The sequence below is a fragment of the Octodon degus genome, unplaced genomic scaffold (assembly GCF_000260255.1).
Source record: "Octodon degus isolate 3935 unplaced genomic scaffold, OctDeg1.0 scaffold00123, whole genome shotgun sequence".
NCBI lineage: Eukaryota > Metazoa > Chordata > Mammalia > Rodentia > Octodontidae > Octodon > Octodon degus.
This window is the reverse complement of record NW_004524699.1, coordinates 880,392-892,715: the sequence shown is the minus strand read 5'-3', so window position 1 is coordinate 892,715 and position 12,324 is coordinate 880,392. Positions and strand designations below refer to the sequence as shown.

The following is a 12,324-nucleotide window of genomic DNA, read 5'->3' as shown; positions in this document are numbered from 1 at the left end:
AGCCCCAGGTCACAGCTGAGTACAAGTGCAGGGTGAGTGTGAAGGGGTGTCCTGGTCTAGGGGGCTCTGGCCCCAGAATTACATTGCTTAGGACAAACCAGTGCCCCAAACAGGGGTGACCCCATTTTTGCCAATATCTCATCCATTCTTTTATTTTGGCTTTTTTTTAAGACAGGGTCTTGCTATGCAGTTCAGATTGGCTTTGATCTCATTATGTAGCCCAGGCTGGCCTAGAACTCAGTGATCTCCTGCCTCAGCCTCCCAAGCGCTGGATTACAGCATGCGCTGTCATGCCCCTGCCCATGCTAAACTACTTGTTCCTATCATCTCAGGGCTGTCAGGATTTGCACCTGCCCCTCCCCTCCTCTGAGGGGCCCTAAGGGCCCCATATGGCTGAGTCCAGCCCTACACTGACATCCCAGGGCCACCAGGGAGCTCCAGTCCCTCTCCTGAAACACACTGCTACACACTGCAGGAGCCCGGGTGGATGGTGGGCAAGATGGAGACACTGGTTGCCACGTCCAGGTGTGAGGGCTAGCCCTCTCCCAGCCCTGGCCATCCCACAGGGCCCTGCTCATCCCACTGGCAGGGTCTTTCAGGTTAGCACCTAGACCCACCCTGCTCCTCCCTCCCCTACAGTAGGCCAAGAGCGGGCAGGGGCAAGGCCCACTGAAGAGGGTCTGGGTGTCCCATCCAGCCCTGGAGTGTCACCCCTCTAGTGGCTCCTTTCCCTAGGACACAGAAAGAGACCTCTGGTGTCCCCGGTTCCAAAGTGGGGTGAGATGACTGAGGATAAACTGAGCCTCCAACACAGCCAAAATCACAGGCATGAGAGGTACTTTAATTGACTTTTGTCTCTAGAATTCCCCACCTATGCCTGGGCTCTAGGGTCTTCCCACTCCTTCCAGCTTGGGAGGTGCAAGGGGACCACGGTCTCCCAGCCTACCACAGGGCTCTGGCTGGCAGGGGCCCTGGGCCAGTGCCCACACAGCACTGGCACGGTCAGCAGCGTTCCCTCTGGGGCTCCCGCGCTGTAGGCAAGTGGCAGGCACAGCCTCAGTCACGGCAGCGAGGGTGAGGAGCGGGGTTCTGGTGGCGGCGCCGGCAGCGAGGAGTGGTCGAACAGGGGGTTGCGCACTTCCATCTCTCCGGTCTATGCAGATAGTGCCGGTCAGGCCTGGGCTGGAGATGCCCAGCTAGGCAGCTCCAACCCTCACCGTGGAGCCCCCCTCTCTGTACCCACCGGTGCGAGGCCGGGACACTCGTATACTGTGAAGTCGCCATCTTCATTCTCCTCGTCTGAAGAGACCGACTCCAGCTCCTTGGGGGGCTCCTTGTGCCTGGATGAGGGCGGGATCACTGGGTCCTCTCTACGCCCTCCAGGGACCAAGGTGGGTGCTCAGTGCACCTCTGTGGGGACAGGACAAGGGGACCACAACTGCAGGCTGGGGGGCGGGGCGCTCACCGCTCCAGGCTCAGCATCTGCTGCCTCTGGTGCTGGTAGTGGTACATCTCCGCGCTGTGCGCCAGCCGCTGGTCCCCGGGCTGTAGGGACACAGGGCAGGTTAGAGGAGACAGGCAGCAGCTGCGGAATGGACCTGAGGGGGGGCAGCAGAGCAAGGCCAGAGGCTGGAGGGGTGCAGCCAGAAGGGGCCCCAGGCAGAGGCTGTTGGGGTATGGCCAGAGGCTGGGGCTAGGGGCAGAAGTAGACCACACACCGAAATCCGGGGTGTCCTGGGCGAGCCAGGCACCTTTGCAGCACAGTAGTCCGCCTTCTGGGTCAGGTGGATATCTCGCCGCAGCCTGAGAGAGGGGGAGCTGAAATCGCTGTGGGGCGGGACTGCCAAGCACAGCCTCGCCGTCCTGCCCGCCCACAGCTCACCTACACCAGCAGAGCGTGGCCACAGCCAGGGCACCAGCGCCAGACACGCAGAACACCACGAGCAGCACTGCAGGAGGGGCGTGGTAAGGCTGGCCCAGGGGCTGCCTCCAGTGACCCTCCCACCTGCCCACCTCCACTGCCACCTACCAAGGGTCAGGCCATCACCACGCTGACTCTGGGGCTCCAGGGGCACCATGTGCACGGGCCCAGAAGGCAAGGGGGAGCCCCAGGAGGCGCGGGGGGTGGGGGTGGGGGCTCCCTGAGGGGAGGGCAGGCCGGATTCTGGTCTCTGACCACGCTCTGAGAACACCAGGGTAACTGCTGAGAGAGTGGGGGGTCGATCAGCAGGATCAGGCAAGGCTGGGCTCAAAGGTGGCGGCAGGAAAGCCAGGAAGGGGTCTCACCAGGCTCCAGGTGCCCGGGTCGGTCCTCAAGGACTGGCTTCAGCTCGAGCTGTGAGTGCCCGGCCTCCTTCACCGCCAGTTCTTGGGCCAAGAGGTCGATGTCATCTTCCAGCCTGGGCGGGGGCAGCCCCTGCCCTGAAGAGGACGAGGGCTGTCAGGTACCCTGGGGACCTAGTGCCAACTCCAGGGCCCCAATGCAAATCAAGCTGCCATGACAACAACTGGAAGCTTCCAACGCCAGGGAGGAGGAAGAAATGGGGTCTTCACGTGGCTATGTCCACAAAGGGCAGGGCACACTAGGCCAGCACAGCCATCCCTGTCCCTCCCCAGCACCTGCCCTGGTGCAGCAGGGGTGAGGGCAGTGACTCCCCAAGGAGCAGAGGCTGAGGTACAACCCTACATCAAGCTACCCCTGGGTGGTTGGAACAAGGGACAGCAGTGGACAGGGCAGCTGGTGCCAGACTCCATGTCTCCAGGTGGAATCTCCCAGGCAGAGAGCCACACACAAGCTCTAGAATGCAGAGAGCAGCACCCCACTCTGCAGCAGAGCCCCCTATGTGCCTATCACCCCAGGAAGCCTTTGCCCCTCAGCCCTTGTGTAAAGCCCAGCACACCTAAACAAGCAGACTTAGTCACTGGCCATCCTCTTACCCAAGGCGGACCGCACTGCCCAAGGCAGTGCTCACAAACACCTGCTGTGGCACAGTGCTGGGGGCCCCTGAGGGTGGCAAGTGGGATCCTTTGGGCCCCTGCCAGCAACTCTGACCCCTCCTCTCCCAAGGCTGCCCACCCAGCATAGGCAGATGGCCCTGGCCTCCGCCCAGCAGCCCAGCTCCAGGCTCTCCAAAGGATGGCAGGGCTACTTCCAGAGTGAAGTGAAAATCGTTCAGTGTCCAGAACCAGGAGGCCCGGTCGCTGGCCTAGCGCAATGTCGGAGGGGGAGGAGGCCACCACAGCCCCACTGCCGTGCACCCTTCCGTACCCCGTGGCTGGTGCGTCCTGGGCACACACAGCCCGTGGGGATCTTCCTGGAAGTGCTGGAGGCACGGCCCACAGGCACGTGCACCTGGGGGGCACCTCGCTCGCCTCTTCAGGGCACAGTCCAGGCTCCCGGGGCAGGCAATTGCACCTGGGAAAGAAGCAGAATCAGGGCATCACGGCCCTCTCAGCTGGGCTCCCCTCCCCCACAGTGCTGGCCTGGCCAGGCTTGGCCATTGTTCTGGACCTGCAGGCCTTTCCTCCGCTGGCCAGGGCTCAGAACCAGGAAGCAAACAGTTCCAAGACTTATGGGAACCACGATGCCCCACCTACTCCCCAGAGTCCATCTTCCCTGCCTGAGCCAGCTGTCCGCGCAGAGCCCAGCCAGAAGCTGACCCTTAGTACCCAGCTGGCACCGGGCTCTTCTGGGCCAGGCTGTGTAGTCCTCCAAACTTTGGTCTCACAGTGCCTCCAGATCAGCTGGAGCTCCAGGGGGTCAGCCTAGGTGCTCTGGCTGGAGAGCAGCAAAGCGTGCTGGGCGACTTCCTTACCCACTTCACATGCCACCTGATCAGGGCGCCACAGAGCAGACTCAAGAAGACCCCTAACAAGGGCCAGCTGGGAAGATGGTGCTGCCTGCTGCTAGTCCAGCTTGTCCTCAGCACAGGGAAGCCACTGAGGTTGGCCAGACCCACAGCCTCAGGAGGCCTGTGTCAGGCAATGCTGGGGACTGCAGCCCAGGCCCTGGTTCTGAACATTTTCATCTCCTTGATTTGGGACCCAGCCCATGGCACCCAACCAGCGCCTTGTACAGCAACCAGGCCTATCAATCTGCCAGAGCACAGGAAAGGCAGGCCCTCTAACTCAGTTTCTCCCTAGGGATGCAGAAGAGGTTCAGGTGGCTCAAAGCTAAGGAACATCTCCAAGTTGGGACACTAGGCACAGCCATAGCAAGCTCAGGGGACCCACCAGGACCACAGTCCCTACTCTGCCCAGCCCCCACCCACACAGTAGGCAGGGCCACAGGGGCCCAGAGTGACGTGGAGTTATGTGCCCTTCTCCAGACCTTGGCTAGCCTAGCTTGGTTGCCTTGGAAACCTGACACTTCAGGGCTCCAGGCTGCAGGCATCTTTGTAAGGAAGTCCCAGCAACCCAAGTGGCAGGTGGGTACAGGCTCCATCCCAGGCACCTCACCTTCACCAGTATCACATCAGTGGGCTGGGACCAGGCATGGGCTAGTTAAACATTATACCTGTGCCAGGAGGCTCGGTACTAGCAGGAGACAGTTCCTGCTCCTGGTGCTGATAACCCAGAGTGCACCAGGCTGCAGCAGAGGCCTGCAGGGCAGGGTTGGCTCCAGGTTCCCAAGGCCTCCTCCTGAGCCATCTGGCCCCCAGGATGTGTCTGGTCTTGGTCTGGAAAGCCCCTCTGGCTTGCAGTGGGGGATGAGGTCCCAGAAGCAGTGGCAGCTGGAGAGTGGCTGGCACTCTGCCCATACGTGGGCCACCAAGGGCTCCTCCCAGGCACTGGGCACTGCGCATGAAGTTGCAGAGGCTGATGGTCCCCGGGGATCACAGCAGCTGCAGTCTGGGAGCCAGGTTCTCCAAAGGTGGCTCCAACACCTCTAGTCAGTCCTGCGCTCTCTGCAGGCCTCCTCCCAGGCCTGTGGTTGTGCCAACATTTTATCCAGGTTCATCGCACCCAGGAGGACGCCTACCCACAAACACGGAACAAGAGTGCTGAGGTTCCCACCATAACTGTGCCATATACCAGCCACTTGACTTTTCTGGGCCTCAGTATCCTCATCTGTAAGCTGGGCAAAAAGCATCAGCACTAGGCTGCCAGGAGAGCCGAATGAACCACCCGACAGTCTCCCAGGCCCAACATGGGACAGTGTGCGGGACCCCGGGTTCCTGCAGTCCTGTGCTGCCTTGACCCTGTACAGCCATCCGGAAGCAGGAGGAACCCCAGGACCCTGGGCTCATCCCTCTCCTCCAGAATCCATCTGCTGACCTTAGTTCACAGACAGGACGGCTAAGCGTCCCAGGAGCCGGGACAGTCTGCCTCCACTGAATGAACATGACCCTAGGTCGGGCCCCTCGGCCCCTGCTGCGGGGAGCAAAGGTGGTGTGTGCTAGGCACCACTTGCGGCTCTAAGACAGACAGCCTCCCACTCTCGTGACGAGGGACACCTCAGGAACCCGAGACACACAGACAAGGACGACAGGACGGACTCGAGACCACCCAGGACCCCAGCCTGGCTCCCGACGAGGAAAAGGCACGAAGCTTGTGGACTCGAGGCTGCCTGCGCCTGGGCTGGGCCTCCGGGGAGCCTTCGGCGGGGCCGTTCACCCCGGGCTAGAAGGCCCAGTCCCCGAGGCCTGCACCCCGCGCCCGCGTGCTCACCCGGGCGGCTGGCGGTGGTCCCCGTCAGCGCAGCGCCGAGGACGAGGCCGGAGAGCAGCAGCCGCAGCAGCCGCAGGTGGCGCGGAGCGGGCGGGGGCACGGGCGTCGCCATCCTTCAGCGCCGCCGCCCGGGCAGCATGGCAGCCGGCGACCCCGGGCTCGGTCTCGGTTCCAGGCCGCGAGCAGAGACCTCGGAGAGCAGGAGGGCGGAGGAGGCGGAGGCGGAGCCGCAGGAAGAGGAAAAGAGGAGGCGGCGTATGACGCCGCAGCGGAGAATCCGGGATGGAGGCGCGAGGCAGGAGGCGTGCGCGCGGAGTGCGCGGAGGAGCGCGAGCAATGCGCCTGCGCGCGGCGGCTAGGGGCGGGACGCGCTCGGCTGCGCCCCCTCCCCTCCGCAGCGCCGCCACCGCCTCCTTTCCTTAGGCCCAGCGCCTCTGCGCCTCTGCGCCTCTGGCTTCTGCAAACTCGCTCCGGAGAATCTAGTTCGAGATTGGCCTGGGGCGTCTTACTCCTCTCTCCCCGATCGGCTAGCCAGACCCTCGCCCCCATCCCTCTGGAGCGGAGCCTCTGCCTGGGCTGGGGTGAGAACTCTGGGGATCGGGGACCCCAGCGCCCATAGATAAACGAGGGATGTGCAGATGCACGGAAATGCGTAAGCAGGGTGCGCAGAGACAACGGTGAATGCAAACACGGACGCAAAACTTGACCGCTCCCGAACGCCTCTCGGCCGCATCTCCAGCGAGTCCACCAGGGGGCAAGAGTGACCTGGAGCTGCTGCTGAAACCATCTGGGAGCTGTCCAAGGTGGTCACAGTCCCAGGTGGCGACTTCAGGTCCCTGGGGCCCCATGCCATCGGCGCCTAAACTCCCTATTTCGCCCCTCATCTGCCATCCCCTGGGTGCACAGCCCCGTCCCACTTAGAACCTCCCCCAGCTCGGCCGAAACAACCAGATGGAGACTGTAGCCCGGCGCTTTCTCTTGGCCCTCGGGTCTCAGACTACAAAGCGCTTCTGCAGAAGGGACTGTGGGGTGGGGGGTGAGCAGAACAAGCCCCCCCAACACATACACAGGGCAGTGACCACATTAACAGCTTGAGGGCATTCCCAAGAGGAAGAGGGAATCGTCAAGGCCACGCCTTCCCGCCCTGGAGTAAACAAGCGCAGAATGCCAGCTCAGTGCCCAGGGCAGCAGGGCAAAGTGTCCAGGTGGCTTCGGCAGGTGGGCTCCTGCGGGGGTCACCTCCGGCCCACACCTCTCGGGAGGCTGGCCTTCCTCACATCTCCCCAAGCCCACCCTCTTCTAGCCCAGCTGGAGCTACTTCCATCCCACCTGGGTCACTGAAGCAGATCTGGGGGAGTGGCTTGTGGGGTTCTTGGGGTCTTCAGGCTGAAGAAGGCTCAAGGATTCAGGGATGTCCCCGTACACCCAAGCAGGGAGCCCCACACTGCCCCGGTCAGGCCCAAACAGGAAGGACGCTGAAAGAGCTGTGTCCACCGTGGGAACTAGCCAAGGCTTTGTTCCAACATAGTTGGATGGAGAGAGCTCAAGCAGCGACACCCACCCCACCCTGTGAACACCCTTCGCTGCTCTAGGAAAAACCTTTTATTACAAAATGTTTACAAGCAGGCGCTGGGCTGGCTCCCCTCCGTGGGCTCTGACCCTCCCCAGGAAAGGCCAGGAATCCACAGAGCGGCTTCGAGGGCCCTGATGATCACACAAGGCCCCACTTCCTGGAGACTCTGCTCTGAGTTAGGGTGAAGGGCCCTCACCTCAGAAAGAGAAGCGTTAAGGCAAAGCCCAGCGGCCAGGACTGGGTGTGCTGGGGAGCTGAAAGGGAGCGTGGGTTTCCTTTGCCCCACACAGGACCCCTGTGGGTGTGGATGGCAGAATCTGAGTTCTGCGACCCTCCAGGAGTGTTGGGGCAGGATACTGCGGAGTGAAGTGCTGTGGGTGGGATCCAGGGCAACCCCCTCACCCCTAGATGACGTTCTGCGCCTTGGGAGAGCGAGCTCGGCGCAGCAGCAGGACAAGAGCGGCCAGGAGCAAGGCTGCGAAGAGCAGGAGAAGGGCCACCCAGTAGCTGAAGGCGGTGCCCTTGCGCAGCCCTGGCGGGTCGGCGGGGATCATATTGGTGAGGTTCAGCATGTAGCCCAACGCCCAGCCTACGGCCGTGTCCGCAGCCTGCGGGTGGGGGCGTGGCTTCAGCCTCCAGAAAAGCCAGGCCACGCCCCAGGCCCGCCCCACCCCACCCAACCCACCTTCTTCTGGAAGGTCACGCTGCTGAACGTGCGCTCATCAAAGCCGTAGCCCTGGCTCAGCAGCTGGTGTACGAACATGGCTCCCGCGCAGTAGTCGGCCAGGCGGGCCTTCTGCTGTGGCGCCCGAGCCTGCAGCTGGGACGCAGTAGGGAAACTGTTGGGCTGGGACCCTGGCGAAAGGAGGTCAGCAGGGGATCGTGTTCTCCCCAACGCGCCCCGGAAGCCCGGCAAGACCGCACCAGGGAGGTACAGGAAACGGTGCAAGCCTCTGGGATGGGCGGGACCCGGACGAGGACCGCAGCGTGGCCCCTCCCCGGCCAGCACCGGACCAGACTCCAGAAGAGCAGAGGCCCCGGGAAACAGGAGTTCCAGGCTGAGCGCCGCTCCACTCCCTCTCCTGCTGCTTCTGTCTCCCCATCCCCTGAGAAGTGCCACGGGCGTCACATTCTTCCCTGAGGGTCGGGTGGGCACCGCACATTCAGGCACCAAGCACCTCGCTGTTCTTACTTGGCACCAGTGTTCTGCCAGGGGCTGGAGCCATTAAGTCTGGGCCTAGGGAGACCTTAGGCTCCTCCACCCAAGCGAGCCTTGCGCTCTACGGCTGTACCACTGGGTGCCCCATCTTCCTCCACAGCCCCGACTCTCCCCGCTGGGTCGCAGTCACATCTCTGTGCGCCCAGTCATGCTGGTCTTCATTGTAGGCAGGGCCGTGCCTCAAGGAAGGCACCAGGGTCCCCTGCTCACGGGCCTCACACTCCTCCGCACAGTCTCCCACTTCTGGAGTATAGCATGGTGGCCCAACCACAGAGCACGCTGAGGCCTGGGTCCCACAGGATGGGGCAAGTATGAGGGTGCTGCTGGAGGCCCAGCGGCCCGCGGAGGTAGCGAGCCTCACCTCAGTCCATGTCTGGTTGCAGGTGGTCACCGCGGCTACATCCAGCTGCCTCAGAGTGGCCGTGGGCAGCCCCATGACAGTCCTCAGAAAGTCCACGGTGTAGTAGAAGGCAGAGAAGGCCTGCGGGGGCCACAGTTACCCACAGCTGGCCCGAGGCACTTTCCACCCCACACCCGCTCCCACTGCTGGCCCAGAACTCACGATGAAGTTCCCAGCCACCGGGGGCTGGAAGACCCCATCAAAGGAGCAGCGGGAAAAAGGGCAGGAGGAAGAGTTGAAGAGCCCTGAGATGAGGCCACGGCAGAGTACAGGGTCACTGGAGCCCGACACTGTGATCCTGGTGCTGCTATTGAAGGCCCGGGGCCACTGAGCCCGGGTACAAGGTGATTGGTACAAGCTGCCGAGCAGCACCTGGGTGGAGTAGCCCTGTGGCCAGCAAGGGTGAGAATGCTGCGTCTGGGAAGAGAGAATCTGAATCAGTGGCACCCCACTCCCAGTACTGCCTGTCTCTCTGCCCCGGAAGGCCAGACTGATGAATTCCTATGGTTCAATTGGGACAATACTATTTTTGTGCTCATTAGTGATCTATGGTGCCCCATTGCCTGCTGGACAAAAACCCAACCCCTTGGCAAGCATCTGAGGCCCTCTGAGACTGTGGCCCTCCCTTCTCCAGATCCCTGGCCACTGGACCCTCCTCATGCTGGTCCCGCCCCTCCTTCTAGCAGAAGCCATATTCTGCTCTGGGGTTCTCAGCCCATCCTTCTCCATTCCCTCCTTGCCCTAAGGGATTGTGCAGTGGGGGTTCCCTAGAGTGGAGAGGCACCTGGAGAGCACTGGCCAGCAACCTCTGGAGGACCTGGTCTCGGCCATAGCAGAGGAAGCTGTGGGTATAGACATGGTAGTGCTGGCCATAAAGCCGAAGGTGGACCTCGTTGGCTGGATCCTCAGCTGGCTTAGCTGTCTCGAAGGTGATCTGGGTGGATGCGCCTCCCAGGTCCATGGCCCCCAGGGTTCCCTTCCTGGGCCGGAACCATCGGCCCACCCAGCCATACTGCGAAGAATGGAAATGGGTCAGCCAGGAACAGGGGCCCGTGCCCTGGTCCCCTGGGGCATTTGCATGCCCACCTTGATGAAGTTCTCCAGGAGATAGTTGGCAGTCACCCAGCCGAACACGCCCTCATCCTGGCCCGACAGAATGCGTGCCCCCCGAAAGTTGAAGGGGTACTGGATCAGCGTCTGTGTCACGGCAGCCAGGACATTGGCTGAGGCCTCTGGACGGGTTAGGCTGTGGGATGGGACAACTCTGAGAGCCTTCTCCACAGGAAGCTGCGGTCTGACCATGGGGTGCTCAGGGTCTACTGAATGAAGAGTCCCTGTCCAAAGCTGGTGCGAAGGACATGCAGAGCCCAGGGCAAGGACCGGAGACCTCACTTACTTCAACAGGCGCATGCCTGCTGTGGCACCCAGGTACAGAGGTGTGCCAGCATGTCTCTCTTTGGGCACATCCCGCAGTGCCTGTTCCAGGCACTCCACCAGGCTCTGTCCTGCCTTGGAAGGGTCGTCCGCATAACTGGAGATGCCCCCACCTGGATGGTGGAGAAAGATGGGCCCAGGCCCAGGCCCAGGCTGGAGGCTTCCAACCGGTGTGGACAAAGGTGCCAGTCTCAGCCCCAGAGACACCCTGTTCACAGACAAAAGGCCCTGGGTGCCACCCAGACTTTGAGGCTGCTGCCTGCTGGGTGGGTATGGGCACAGGTGCCAGAACAAAGCACTGGGCATTTGTCAAGGCAGCCTACCCTCCCAGGGGATCTGCCTTGATGTGCCCGCCAGGTCCTCCATGCCCCTCCTGTTCCACTGAGGCTCAACCCTACATTTCTACTTGAAGCTTTCTTTCTAGAACACAAACTGCCCCCACCTCCCAGGCCCAGGACCCAGCACTTTGTGTCTGAAACTCCTGCCTGGAGTGAGCACCACCCAGCCTCAAGTAGAGTGGCAGGATTGAGACCCCACAGGGACTGGGAATCCAGGACTTGGAAAGGGCCTTACCCTGGACATCACAGGAGCTGTGCTGGCTCACAATGCCTGTGTCATTCTCCTTGTCTGCTGGCCACTTGTAGATAAACATGGATGTATGTGAAGAGCCAGCGTCCAGCACGATGCCATACTAGGGGTGTGATAGACATCAGCCTGAGTGACCTGGGGGCCTTCTAGCTCCCCCAGTGCTGTACCCTCCCTCATGCCAAAGCTCACAGAAGGCCAAGAACAGCCTTGGTGATGGCTGCTGGTTACCAGGACCCTCTGGTGATCCCCTCCCCTCTCCTCAGGGTAGCATGCCAGGCTGTGGGAGGGCTATTGGCCAGAGCACTTGAGGGGCTGTTCCAAGATCAAAGCGTCCCAGGATGGCCAGGCCTGCAGCTTTGCCCTGGCACTTCCAGGAGGAGCCCACTTTTCCTTCCTACTCCGCCCACCCCTGCCCTGCCCTTAGCCCAACTTGGAGAGACTTCCGAGGCTGTGAGTGGGCCTCCAGTCCATCACCCTCTCTGGGCCTTAAAGCCAAGGCAGGGAGAGGTTACTCTGTGGACCTCTCCCCAAGGTGGGGGAGTTCAGCATGGGCATGCAAGTGGCTCTTGCCAGGACCTCCCCCAAAGGCCCAGAATGGAGACTACCCACTGGGTGCAGCTTCTGGTCAGGAAAGGCTGCTCTTGTCCGGCCGCCAGGAAACTCTGCCAGCACCCAAGAAGGCCCAGATCCCCCTTCCTGGGTCCACATCCTGAGCTCAAAGGGCTTGGATCTCCATGTCCCCCTACATCTAGCCCAGCACACTAAGGATTAACAGGCCCCGTGCAGATCAACCTGGGGGGGGGGATGGACCAGCCAGGGTCACCCCAGGACAAGTCCACTACAAGGCGTGCCCACATAGTCAGGGGCACCGGAGTCCCCGTTTACCCTCGCCGTCGGCCACAATAGGCAAACCCAGGCCCCTGTAACTCTAACGGTCCACGCAGCACAGGATGCTGCCACAGCCCCGGCTGGATGGGCTGGCCTGGCTGCACCCCGGGATGAGAATGGAGCACAGTGGTGGTCTCCGTGGGCCGGGAGTCCCCACGACCTGGACCTCCGGCTCCACGTCACCCGGAACGCGCCTCCGTCGAACCAGGACCTGCAGGACCCGAGATCTGCAGCCGGCTGGACGCAGCGCGGGCCCGGCCTCCGTCCCGCCACCCTCCCTCTCGCAGTTCCCGGGCCGCGCCGGGCCGGGCGTGCACCTTGAGAGCAGGCGGTTCCCGGACGTCGCGGGTGGGGACACACAGGAGCAAGAGGCCGGCGATGCCCGCCGAGGCCAGCAGCAGCGGCGGCAGGAGCGACAGCGCCTTTCCGGCCATTGGCAGGCGCGGGGGAAGCAGCAGGGACCCGGAGCCGGGTAGCAGGCGGTGGGACCGGAGCGCTGGAGGGCCGAGGCCCCGCCCACCGCCCGGCCCCGCCCACCGCCCGGCCCCGCCC

The 12,324-nt window shown here is 62.6% G+C and overlaps 2 protein-coding genes across 6 annotated transcripts; both read right to left on the bottom strand.

Annotated features, from left to right (window-relative positions):
- Positions 1-820: 820 nt before the first annotated feature.
- Npdc1 (neural proliferation, differentiation and control 1) lies at positions 821-5,995 on the bottom strand. 4 transcript variants are annotated; one of them, XM_023700430.1, is made up of 9 exons: positions 5,671-5,995; positions 3,269-3,415; positions 2,287-2,421; positions 2,030-2,203; positions 1,883-1,949; positions 1,719-1,803; positions 1,466-1,545; positions 1,244-1,370; positions 821-1,153 (listed from the first exon to the last, which is right to left on the bottom strand). In XM_023700430.1, the coding sequence occupies exons 1-9, from the start codon at positions 5,780-5,782 to the stop codon at positions 1,061-1,063; spliced, it is 1,020 nt and encodes a 339-aa protein (XP_023556198.1). In that variant the 5' UTR covers positions 5,783-5,995; the 3' UTR covers positions 821-1,060. The 4 variants fall into 4 exon arrangements, with proteins under 4 accessions (XP_023556198.1, XP_023556199.1, XP_004640431.1 ...); XM_023700431.1 differs by having other exon boundaries at positions 2,030-2,200; XM_004640374.2 differs by having other exon boundaries at positions 1,244-1,340; positions 2,030-2,200; positions 5,671-5,992.
- A 1,259-nt stretch (positions 5,996-7,254) lies between these two features.
- Entpd2 (ectonucleoside triphosphate diphosphohydrolase 2) lies at positions 7,255-12,270 on the bottom strand. Of its 2 annotated transcripts, none has more exons than XM_004640507.2 (9): positions 12,090-12,270; positions 10,870-10,987; positions 10,259-10,409; positions 9,949-10,108; positions 9,647-9,874; positions 9,025-9,279; positions 8,824-8,943; positions 7,929-8,063; positions 7,255-7,851 (listed from the first exon to the last, which is right to left on the bottom strand). In XM_004640507.2, exons 1-9 carry the CDS (start codon positions 12,204-12,206, stop codon positions 7,648-7,650), a joined length of 1,488 nt encoding a protein of 495 aa, XP_004640564.1. In that variant the 5' UTR covers positions 12,207-12,270; the 3' UTR covers positions 7,255-7,647. The 2 variants fall into 2 exon arrangements, 1 of the variants encoding a protein (XP_004640564.1); XR_002817919.1 differs by having other exon boundaries at positions 7,759-7,851; positions 7,929-8,098.
- Positions 12,271-12,324: the final 54 nt, after the last annotated feature.

Excerpts from the sequence above, each read along its gene's own strand:
- Npdc1 (XM_023700430.1), bottom strand. The coding sequence starts at position 5,782 with ATGGCGACGCCCGTGCCCCCGCCCGCTCCGCGCCACCTGCGGCTGCTG. Across the intron at positions 2,422-3,268 it reads CAGGACGCACCAGCCACGGG|GGCAGGGGCTGCCCCCGCCC; the intron begins GTACGGAAGGGT and ends CGTCCTCTTCAG. Across the intron at positions 2,204-2,286 it reads ACCCGGGCACCTGGAGCCTG|CAGTTACCCTGGTGTTCTCA; the intron begins GTGAGACCCCTT and ends CCACTCTCTCAG.
- Entpd2 (XM_004640507.2), bottom strand. The coding sequence starts at position 12,206 with ATGGCCGGAAAGGCGCTGTCGCTCCTGCCGCCGCTGCTGCTGGCCTCG. Across the intron at positions 10,988-12,089 it reads GGGAACCGCCTGCTCTCAAG|TATGGCATCGTGCTGGACGC; the intron begins GTGCACGCCCGG and ends TCACACCCCTAG. Across the intron at positions 10,109-10,258 it reads GCAGGCATGCGCCTGTTGAA|CCTAACCCGTCCAGAGGCCT; the intron begins GTAAGTGAGGTC and ends CCCATCCCACAG.